The 12,220-nt window shown below is 45.2% G+C and overlaps 1 protein-coding gene across 1 annotated transcript in view; it reads left to right on the forward strand.

The window, feature by feature from the left end:
• LOC146334991 (ras GTPase-activating protein 4-like) overlaps positions 1–11,785 on the forward strand; it is a 92,599-nt gene extending 80,814 nt beyond the window's left edge. The window contains exons 17-21 of the mRNA XM_084823387.1: positions 14–151; positions 2,031–2,166; positions 4,969–5,089; positions 7,047–7,111; positions 10,267–11,785. Coding sequence (XP_084679513.1) covers positions 14–151; positions 2,031–2,166; positions 4,969–5,089; positions 7,047–7,111; positions 10,267–10,403 — 597 coding nt within the window. The 3' untranslated portion in view covers positions 10,404–11,785. The remainder of the gene's footprint in view (positions 1–13; positions 152–2,030; positions 2,167–4,968; positions 5,090–7,046; positions 7,112–10,266) is intronic.
• Positions 11,786–12,220: the final 435 nt, after the last annotated feature.

Raw genomic sequence — 12,220 nt, forward strand, 5'->3', positions numbered from 1 at the left:
GATTGTCTTCCAGAAAAGCGCCTTCATTACGCCGGCCAGCATCCAGGCGGCGGAGAAGGTGGAGGAGAAGAGCTTTGGCAACTCCCACGTCATGCAAATCGTCTACGCCAACGAGGCTGGGCAGCTGGACACGGCCTACCTGCAGTGCAAGGTTGAGCCATTTGGGAGTGGTTGGCAGGGCCGGATCTCGAGGCCAAAGTCTGGGTCTACAGCCCAGAGGGCCTCCAAATGACCTCCTAGAGCCCAGCAGTGGGGGCAGCAGCAAACAGGCCCAACATCAGCCCCTGGACCGGCATAAGCATGACAGGGTCCCCTGGAGCTTCCCCTGCTTGTCGCAGCATCCTTGTTTCCTTCTTATTTTTAAAAACATTTTATAGTTGGGGATGTCCAGCCAGGCATGTACAGACTGATTGATTGATTACATTTCTATACTGCCCAGTAGCCAACCGCCATCTCTAGGCGGTTCACAACAATTAAAACCACAAGATGCTCATTTTATTATTTTTACCTGAAAAACATGTTATCCTTTTCGAGCACAAAACAGTGCTTACCCCTAAGCGAATGTGTTTGGCCTCAGGGCAGCAGACGCAAATCCCATTTTATTCCTGCAGTTGTGCTTTAAGCGAGAGTAAAACATGAAACTGCACATAGAATCATAGAAGAGTAGGGTTGGAAGGGGCCTACAAGGCCATCGAGTCCAACCCCCTGCTCAATGCAGGAATCCAAGTTAGAGCATCCCCGACAGATCCCTAGGTCATTGGTTCCATTGCCGTATTGCTCTAACAGTCAGGAAGTTTTTCCTGGTGTTCAGCCGGAATCTGGCTTCCTGGAAGTTGAGCCCATTATTTCGTGTCCTGCACTCTGGGGTGATCAAGAAGAGATCCTGGCCTTGCTCTCTGGGACAACCTTTCAAGGACTTGAAGAGCACTATCATGCTCATGCTCAGAGTATGCTTTTTTACAAATCAGGGTTAGCAAACAGGTTTTTTTGTTGGGGTCCCCCCCCGACATAGCAGGAAGGTAGAAGCTGTTATAAAGCATGGAATGGTGCTGTACGGGGGAGAAGAGAGACCCTAGCTGTGCGCTTCACAGATGAAGGGGGGGAGCATGTTGAAACCAGGGTCTAAACGTACTTAGCTGCAGAGCTGGTTGATGGTCCAGCTTGGGTGGGAGGGAGATGAATGAAAGAAGATCAGCCTGTGTGACTCCGCTGTCATGGGTGCCTGTGATGGATGCAGCAGGCTTCGATCCCCAAACCTACAAGGCTCAGAGTCGCTATAAAAATGCAAGGAGATCCCGAAAGGCCTTGGGGAGAAACAAAAACCGAGTCCTGCAACACTTTTAAAGACTAATACATTTACTGTTGTTCTGTCTTAACTATCCCAGTGCTTAACCATTGATTTTGTTTTTCTTTACCATGGCTAAGCATTGGATCTGAATATCCAAACCTTGCTTTAGGGATTGGCTTCAGACCAGAACATGAAATTGTTGTGTGAAGTGAGTTTGCAAACCATGCTTTGTGATTATCACGGTTACGTGTTTCTGTCTGTGCCAGACAAACCATGGTAATTCCTCCACCCTTCGCTCCTCTTTGCTTGCAAGGGGATGAGCAGAACTCGCTTGCGTCTCTCTGTCCCCAAACCCCCAGTGGCATGGCTTAGCTTGGCAACTCAAATCATGGTTTCATTCTACATTTGCGATCTAAATCAATAACCATGGTTAGCTCCAACCATGGTTCTATACTTCAAGTGGTCTGTTGCACCAAGCATCCATCTCTTTCTGTCTCTCTAATAGACAGACGTTTTTAAGAGAGGAAGTGGTATGACAGTGGCATCCCTTGTCTCGCTCTTTTCACTGGTCAAACAGGTTTTGCGGCACTAGAAAAAGTGTAATTGGAACTGAAACTTGCAACGCCTGTTTGAACAGAAATCATACTAGGCCAGAAAACACGAGTATAGAGCCAAAGCCCTGCTGGATCAAGCCAAATGTATAGATGGCATTAATCCCCTTCTGTCCTACATGGGTTTCCAGTGTGTCAATGAGCTGAACCAGTGGCTTTCGGCCTTGCGGAAGGTCTGCGTTAACAACACTGGGATGTTGTGCTCCTATCACCCGGGCGTCTTCCGAGGAGACAAGTGGAGCTGCTGCCATCAAAAGGACAAAACGGGTACTGCATGCTTTGCCAATATCATTGTGGTACAGTCTTCCCCAACCCGGTGCCCTCAAGATGTGTTGGACTACAACGCCCAGAATCCCCCCAGCCAGATTTAGTCCAACACATCTCACCAGCAGTGGGTTGCAGAAGCCTTTTTTACAATAGTTTTTTTAAAGAAAAATCACCGCCCCCCATAAATTTAAACAAATAAATAATTGGGACCAGTTGCCTTTTAAAATCTACATGTCTTCAATTAGCATGACATCATTAAAATATAAGGGTTGTTCTATTCCAGTAAGTAATAAATCTTTTCCAATATTCCAATAATCTATAGCGTTGTCATTCTTTGTCTGTGTAGACTGAGGGCTTCTCTACACATGGCTTTTATCCTGCGATCGAGATTGGGCACTCACGGAAGTTTGCGCGTCCTTTCTGTGACATCATCACCTCCAGTGCCTCTCCTGTGCTTTCCAACCATTTCTCTGGCTTTATTTGAAACAGAGATAATGAACTATTTAAAAAAGTGAGTTGAATTTGTCTATGTAAAGAGTTGCGCTATAACAGCAGTGCCATCTAGTGGCTGTATAATGAAACATATAAAACTTGCAGATAAAGGCAATCCCCGGGGGGAAAAAGAGGAAATGTGTGTGAAGGAGCAGATCTTAATTCCGCAGAGAATCTGGAAGCAGAAGCTCCGGTAAAGTTGCGGGACAAAAAGCCTGGTATGGAGAAGCCCTTAGTAATAGTGGTGACATTATCATAATGGTCCAAATCTTTTTGGATTTTTTTTTCAGCTACTAGTTTAGCTTTTTCCTCCCCTCCCAAAATCTGTTTTGTTTTGTTTTTTAAAGAAGGAGTATTCATCAGCAAATAAGTTGATTTCCCAAATTTTATGTTGCTTTTCTCACCCAGTTTCTTAAATAATTTGAAAGTACAACCTGCGGCTTATATTTTAAGGCATCCCCCATAATCTCTTTTAGTAACTCCCGAAATATCTGTTCAACATTCCTGTAGCACACTGCCACCAGATGATCAAAAGTCCAATGTCATTACTCTGACATCTTTAACCGCAGCCTGGTGATGGAAGAGTCCAGTTTTTAATATATAAACCCCTCTTCTCTCTCTTTCCCCCATCAGGGCAAATCTACACTGCAAAGTTACTAGTTTAGTGTTCATTCCTTTCCCAAGGGAACCCTGGGAAATGTAGTTTTAAATGAATACCTAACACCTGCATCAAACTACAGGTCCCATTGTTTTGAGGGCAACCCATGACATTTACAGTGCAATCCTATACATGTTACTCAGAAATAAGTCCAACTGAACTCAATGGGACTTACTCCCATGTAATTGTGTAGAGGATTGTAGCGTTAGGATTGGGAGTAAGCCCAGTTGAACAAAGTAGGACTTACTTCTGAGTAAACATACATAGGACTGTGTTGTTAGAGTAGTTTAGTAGCACTATAAATATACTGGGCAGACATATCTCCTGTCTCTTGCCTTTATACTTCACTTTAAAAAACAAGCAAATTTTAACCCATACTCACTCACTTTTTCTTCCTATGCACCATCCATTTGCACTTATTTCATTTATTAATTAAGCATTATATTGCATGCTGCTGTTCTCCCAAGGACAGCACTGAAGGCATCTAAAAAGTCTTGAAAATTCAAGCGGAAATAATCTTAAAGTTAAAAAAATTAACATGGCACTAAGTCACAGATCAAAACAAGTCACTGCAAATTAAAACTGTTCTGCCAGCCCATCTGCCAAACCCAAGGCAGGACACCAAGTTAAAAAAGAAGAAAACGGAACACCAAACACAACGATAAACGTAAACCAAATACCCAAAGCCTAAGCAAATGAGGTCAGTTTATGCTTATGCCTAATCTCTAAAAGAAAATAAAGAAGGTGCCAGGCAGATCTTGTATGTGTGTGTGTGTGTGGGGGGGGTGTTTCCATATAGGTGGTGCCACCCCAAAGAAGGCCCTCTCTCTCCAGTAGCTACCTCCTTCACCTCTGCAGGTGAGGGCACCTGGAGGAAAGCCTCAGATAACTTGGAGCTTCTCCACACAGAGGCTTTTTATCCCGTGATTTTACTGGGACTTTTGCTTCTGCATTCTTTGCAGGATTAAGATCGGCCCTTAACATGCACTTCCTTTCCCCCCTTTTCCCCCCTTCCTTTGCAAGTTCTATATGTCTCATTAGACAGTCACTAGATAATGCTGCTGTTTTAGCGCCACTTCCTCTTTACACGGACAAATTCAACCCGATTCACAGCACTTCTTTTTATCAGCTCATTATTTCCGTTTCCAATCAAGCCACAGAAATGGTCAGAAAGCACGGGAGAGGCACTAGAGGTTGATGACGTCATGTAAAGGAGCTGCAAACTTCTGTGAGTAACTAATCTGAATCGCAGGATAAAATCCCCATGTAGAGAAGCCCTTGCAGGTGCTGGGCAGGTGTGTATATGAGAGAAAGACCTCATAGACCTCCCTTTAAAACGAACAAACTGTGAGACGCCTTGGTGTGATCTACCTTACACCAGGCAGTGACCCGCTCACTGAAAACCGACAAAATTTGGCATGGTGTGTGGGGAGCAGAACAAAGTTAGAACAGGGTATCTGAAATAGAACCATCATTCAGAAGGGTGTTGCTGCTTAGATCTCAGCAGATGCCTCCTTTTCTCAAGAACATGGACCCCCCACAACCCCCACCCCACCTCTATTGAAAATGCCCATTAGGATCTGCTTCCTAAGCTGGTTGGATCCTGAAAGAGAACTCACTTCAAAACTAAAATCGCCTTCTCCGCCTCCTAGGTCTGGGTTGTGACAAAACCCGGCATGGGGTTACTCTGCAGGAATGGAACGACCCATTGGATCCGGACTTGGAAGCTCACCTGATATTCCGACACTTGCTTGGAGTGCAACAGCTGATGAGGTGAGGCAGTTGTCTCTCCCTGCCGTGCTCAGTGGGGAGGGTGGAGGTCTTGCTTTTAATTTTTTATGTTCCTTGATGGTGCTCAATGAATAATAAAACAACAGATTTAGAACCATTTATACTGTATTGCATTTGTGGTGGTGGAGCCTCTGATACTTCACCAGAGGTTGGACTCGATGGTCTTATAGGCCCCTTCCAACCCTACTATTCTGTGATACTGATTGACTGAGCTGGTGTAATGACACGGAGTGTTCAGCTCTTTCGGGAGCTAAACAGGTTCGCAGTCCAGCTTCTGTGAGGCAAGAGAAAATTGTCAGTGTGGCTGTGGTTAAAACCTCACACGACGGATGGTTGAAGACTGGGAAGAGATCCTGGGATCTAGGGAATTTTAGAGACAAGGGGCTTCTGCACACCAGGCTTTTTATCCCACAACTTTACCAGGGCTTCTGCTTCCAGATTCTTTGCCGGATTACGATTGTTCCTTCACACGCACTTCCTCCTTTTTCTTCTCCTTCTGGGGATTGCCTTTATCTGCAAGTTATATATGTTTCATTATACAGCCAGTAGATGGCTCTGCTTAGTACAACTCCCTCTTTACACGGACAAACTCAAATTGCATTTTTTTTTTTAATTAGCTCATTATTTCCATTTCAAATAAAGCTGCAGAAATGGTTGGAAAGCACGGGAGGGACACTGGAGGGTGATGACATCATGTAAAGGACCTGCAAACTTCCATGAGTAAAGAATCTCAATTGGAGGATAAAAGGCCTGTGTGGAGAAGCCCAGGGACTCTGAGCTACGGATGCTGAAGGGAGGTAGAAAGCATAGAAACAGATGCAGTACTGGCATTGAGGGACACGGACTAGATAGGTGACTGTGGGAGTTTTTTAAATGTTCAGATGCAGGGGAGGGAGTTTCCATGACTGAAATAAGAGGGAACCAGATATTTTGGGGGGTACTTTTGGTGTCCAAAATGTTTGGCTTAAAATGTATCTGTGTTGTAATAAATAAGAACCTTAAGACTCTTAAGGTTCTTATTTATTACAACAATTTTGTTGTTGTTCAGTCGTTCAGTCGTGTCCGACTCTTCGTGACCCCATGGGCCATAGCACGCCAGGCCTTCCTGTCCTGCGCTCTCTCCCGGAGTGTGCTCAAGTTCATATTCATTGCATCAGTGATGCTGTCTAGCCATCTCATCCTCTGCCGTCCCCTTCTCCTTTTGCCTTCAGTCTTTCCCAGCATCAGGGTTTTTTCCAGGGAGTTTTCTCTTCGCATTAGGTGGCCAAAATATCTGAGCTTCAGCTTCAGGATCTGTCCTTCCAATGAGCACTCAGAGTTGATTTCCTTTAGGATTGATACATTTTAAGCCAAACGTTAGAGCTAAATGCCCTGGTGTAGCTAAAATGAGTCATGCTTAAGTCCCAGTGAAATCAACAGAGTGACGTTAGTCACGACTAACTTAAGCTTTCTCGGTTTCAGTGGGACAAGCATGACTAACATTTGCTGAATCAGGGCCAGCAGGAGGGATGGGATGGTGGATTTGGTGGGCGGGGGGCATTTTAAAATAGAGATAAACTCCCTTGAGCCGTGGTGGTACAGCTGGGTTATCCGTTGAAATAAGGCTGCCATGCTGTACTTTTGAGTGAGCCTCATTGAACTCGGCAAGACTTCTTGCAAGCAAACAACAGCTAAGGCAGCTCCCTTGGGGGGGCGGGGGGGAGACAGGCATAACAAACATGTAGGCATCCCTGGGAGGAATGTTCAGGTCCTGCTGGAGAACGCTCAGTCTGGAAACGGATTAGTTTTTGTGGCGATTATTTAACAAGGTGCCTCTTTATTTGCCGCTGTTCAAAAAGTGGAATATCTCTGATGCTTTGCATTCTAGAACACGCTGCTCATTCGAGCTCACTGCAGGACTCGCTAACCCCCTCCCCCTTTTGTTTCTTACTGTCCAAAGGGGAAAGTATATGGAACTGTCAGCTCAGGAGAAAGGTGAAAATCTTCATTTGAGCCACAGTGAAGGTATGACTTGTTATTATTGATTTAAATGGGGGTGTGGATTGATTCATGATAGGCTTTATTGCTCAGGGAGCCAAGCATCTTGCATTCCAGCTTCTGTGAGGGAAAGGAAAGTTGTCAGTGTGGCTGGGATTAAAACCTCACAGAAGGGCAGACTGGGCAGAGGGTCTGGGATGTAGGAAAGCTCAGAGCTAAGAAGGTTGAAGAGAGCTGGAATTGTAGTGAAGTAGGCAGGGATGTATTTATTTATAAAGACATTTCTGAACCGCCCTTCATTCTCATGGATACTGGCATACTGTACAACGGAATGACTAAAACTAGACATGCCAAGATAAAAAATACAAGAAAACAAAACCTGCATGATAAAGTGATCCGGAGGCAGCTAAAAAAATAGAGCAGACTAACCAACATAACCAAACATAGTATGTGGGCAAATATAAATATTTTGATCTGGCACCAAAAAAGTTGTAATGTCAGCACCAGTTATACCTCCAGTTGTACTATGGGGAAGCATTCCAAAATCGGAGCGCCACAGTGAACTTCATCTAATGAGGATACACAGAAAAGAACCTCAGCTAATGATCTTAGGACATGAGCAAGTTGATAAGAACGTAAGAAGAGCCCTGCTGGATCCGACCAAGGATCCATCCAGTCCAGCATTCTGTTCACACAGTGGCCAGCCAGCTCCCCACGGGAAACCCACAATCAGGACAGGAGTGCAACAGCACCCTCCCACCCATGTTCCCCAGCAACTGGTGCACATAGGCTCACTGTCTCTGGTTCTGGAGGTAGCACATAGCCATCAGGACTAGTAGCCACTGACAGCCTTCTCCTCCAAGAATTTGTCCAACCCCCTTTGAAGCCATCCAAATGGGAGGCCATCACAACATCCTGTGGTAGAGAATTCCATAGTTTCACTCTGCTGTGTGAAGACGTCCTTCCTTTTCTCTGTCCTGAATCTCCCACCCATCAGCTTCATGGGAGGGCCCCCGTGGGTTCTAGTATTATGTGAGAGGGAGAAAAACGTCTCTCTATCCACATCCTCCACATGAGGCATCATTTTTGTACACCTCTGATACTGGTCTGGTTTGCACGATTGCCACAACCCACTAGGGTGCAGTCCGTGCCGGCAGCCACTGTTAATATTCAAGCTGCCGCAGCTTATCATGACATCCAAACCCGGCAAGGATGGGTTGTTGCCATGGTTAACAAGCCACCCACAACCCATGGACTGTTTGTGGGATGGGGTGGTTTGTTAATGCCAGCAACAACCCATGCTGTGCCAGGTTTGCACATCACAATAAGCAACCACCGGCCATAGCCTGAATATTCACAATGGCTGCCGGCACTCACCGCAATGCACCGTGGCTTATATAAGCCACGGTGGGCTGCGGCGATCGTGCAAACTGGCCCATAGAGGGAGGAGCTCCTTTATTTGGCCCCCAAGCTGCTTACCTGGCTCAGTGGTAGAGCAAAACTTTGCATGCAGAAAGTCCCCGGTGTCTTCAGATAAGGCTGGAGAAATTCCTGCCAGAAAACCTGGAGAGCTGCTGCTGCCAGTCAGTGTTGATAGTACTGGGCTAGCTGGACCAGGGGTCTGACACAGTAAAAGGCAGCTTCCAATGTTCCTATCTAAGTTTTGGGGTAAATTTAGAATAAAAAAATCAATAAAGCATACTTGGTGTGGCTTAAGTCTTCCCTCCAAAGCTTTACTTGGACATTAGTTTTGCTTGGGTACTCATAAATATTTTAAGACATGACAGTTCACTCATAAATATTTTAAGACCTCACACTTGCAGTAGCCCTACACTTCAGAAAAAATACTAGACTTTCCTTGTTTGGGAAATAATGCAGTAATGGTTGCAAAGCACAGGAGAGGCCCTGGAGGATGACGACGTCGTGTAAAGGACCTGCAAACTACCATGAGTAAGCAATCACGAACACACAGTAAAAGCCTCATGTAGAAAGCCTCTCAGTCTCCCCTCACACTGGCTGTTTAGTTTTACTTTAATTGCTCTGCAAGGACAAACTGCATGTCCCACCTAGCTTGACCCTGAGCAGCCAGAAATGGCCTCTGCCCATCAGAGATTTAGGGTAGCCATTTATGCACCGCCGAAAAAGAGAAAAACGCATCACCAAGAAAGAGGGCAAAAAGAGGACACGTGTGCATAAAATGTGCATATGCTAAATTATATGTGCAGATGCAAATTTAGAAATAATTATAATTTAAATAGATAAATCTAAAATAAATCCATAATTTAAATTATAATAAATAAATATGTTGATAGATAGATAAATAAATACATAATTTAAATGCAGTACATTTTGCCATAGTGGGGAAGACGTAGGCCAAGGTGACCCATATGTGCCTGTTCAGTCTGATGTTCAGGTGCTAACTATGGATGGGAACTTCAGAGCCCCTGAGCATTTCCTTCTGATGCCTCTGTATCTTTAAGAGCCTTTCTACATGCGGCATTTATTGTGCACTCATGATTCCTCACTCACAGTAATTTGCGGATCCTTTCCACGTCATCATCCTCCAGGTGCTTTGCAACAATGATCGCTTTTTTTTCCCCTAATGAGGAAAGTCTGGTATTTTTCTCAATGACATTATAAGCGTCATGTATTTGTTCAATTTCGCTACACCACAGCGCTACCTAGTGGTTGTGTAATGGAACATATAGAAAGGAAGAGAAAGAAAAACGCTGGGGAAAAAACACGTGTAAAGGAGCTGAACTTAATTCCCCAAAGAATCAGGAAGCAGAAGCTTCAGTAAAAGTATGGGTTAAAAGCCTCATGTAGAAAAGCCCTAAATCAGACTCTGACTGGACAACCCTTCAAATAGAGGATGCCTTCAAATAGAGGACTGTGCTCTGTAAAGTAGGACACTTGGCCAGTCTATGTAAAATTTGGACCCAGGTGAAAAGCCTGGGCTTCCAGGGTCTCATGGGCCACAGAGTTTCTCCTCTTTTAGAAAGGTCAACCCATGGAGTGCTTGAACCCTTTGCAAGTTTGGACGGCCCCATCCAGCTCACCTAGCTTCCAAAAGGCATCTCTTACAGTGCATCCGGGGAGAAGTCAACTTGTACAACCTGACTTCTTACATTGCAGAGCTTCCTCACATGAGCGGCACATAATCTCTCTCCCTCCCACTACAGACCCTGAAAATGTTGATGGCCCCAGCAGGCTCTTCCGAGTGTTACAGGATCTTGAAGAAATTCACTGCACGGAGCTCTCCCGGTCGAGTGACTTGGCCGGCCATGACCGAAATCACCTGGTGGAACTGCAGACGTGACTCTTGCCGCGCCAGCCATTTTCTCCGGCTAGGCTTGCTTCTGCCTTGCTCGAGCAGAACCACTGCCAAACGCCTGGAACTGCGACTCTTTCGGACTTGTGCTCGTCTGCTGGGAAGGGCTGGGCTGGGCTGGCCCTGCTTCTTGGAAGGCCATAACACGGACAACCAGCCTTTCCTTTCGGGAATAAGTCACCTTGAGGGATTCTCCAAACTAAACTGAGATCAGTTTAGAAGGCGGGACACACAAGCATTCCTTTCCACCAGTTTAACTGAGACCTAGCTGTTCTGCTGATGTTTTTCTTTTTCAACCCCGCAATTTATTCATACTGTCAGCCGCTAGCCTCAAAGGAGCATCATAGCAGGTTCTTTTATCTCCCGAGATTGTCAACCAGAACTTGCAATTTGTTAGAATTGCAGGCTTATTTTTTAATTTTTTAAGGAATAGGTTTCTAGACCTCATGGTAACAGAGATGCTTTTGAAAATGTGTACAGAAATCTACCATGTTCAGGGCAGGGGGTGAGGCTTCTGAGCCTTGCATTGCTCCTTGTTTCCTCCTTTGTGACCTTTCCTCATGTACCCCTAGACATATACATCTCTGCATTCAGCAGTTTGATTCCTGGGAGAGGGCAAGTGTGTGTGTGTGTGTCCCCACCCAATTGAAGAACTTGCTAGTGCGATAAGCAATGGCTCTCCTGGGAAAGCCACAGGATCTCAAAAGACGGGTCCCAGCTCTGGCAATGAGACAGATCAAGGCCGGTTCTACCATTAGGCCAAGGTGACGTCATCCCCTCAGATGAAAGGCTTTTGGAGTACAATAAAGGGTAGCAAACTGTCGAATACTGTACAGAATTAGCTGACACAACATGGTTACCAAGCTTAGAAGACTTTAAAAGAGAATTAGGGTGCAATCCTATGCAGGCTGGCTGGGGAATGCTGGGAGTTGTAGGACTTTTTTCAGTCTAAACTTGCATAGGATTGCACCCTTAGACAAAACCATGGAGAATCTATGGACTATCCAGGTCACTTTATGGAACCTTTCTGTTCAGGGGCAGTCCACCATATCTTTTCACCATAACAGGAGAGGAGGGAAAGGGTGCCATTTGAGTTTTCTGTCCCCCCACCCCAATATCTTGGTCAATCTCTGAGCCAGGCGAGGTGGGATTTTTTTTTTACAGTTCAGCAATATCGCTAGGCAACGGGTGAACACTTTTTAAATATAAAATTTGCATGCAATAAAACAAATGAGCACATGCCATTGCAATGTAGCTAAGAGGAAAGGGTTGTTGCTTCGCCCTTCTGGTCAGTTGCCTCACCTGCCAAGCCAGAGGAACTCTGAATGTAGAATAAAATGTCTTTTGTCACGAGCTCCTTCTCGTATATGAACGTCTGTATATGAATGTCTGACTCTTTGTAAAAACGACAATGCGTCTTGTGACAGCTTGAGGATGAACACATTTATTCTGGCATAAGCTTTTCTGGGCTAAACAGTCCACTTCATCAGATGCATAGATTGTTATAGAGAGTTTCAGGTTTATATGCAGTACATATGGGGTGGGAGGAAGAATTGTAAACAGGGAGATCACAAGGAAATTACATGCAGAAAGTACTTTGACATGATATTAAGAGTGGGGCTGCTGGTAGCATGAATATCCTGGCACTAGGTAAGCCCATTAACACATGTAGGGGCTGTTCACACAGCACACTAACCCACACTCAGTGGTTGAGTGTGGGTTGTTTGTTGAGCCGTGGGTTAGCATGTTGTCTGAACCCAGGACATTTTCCGCAGGGTGGCTTGTTAACCACCCTGAACAACCCA

This window comes from Heloderma suspectum, chromosome 16, assembly GCF_057233095.1.
Source record: "Heloderma suspectum isolate Gila_16-S chromosome 16, 16-S_ref, whole genome shotgun sequence".
NCBI lineage: Eukaryota > Metazoa > Chordata > Lepidosauria > Squamata > Helodermatidae > Heloderma > Heloderma suspectum.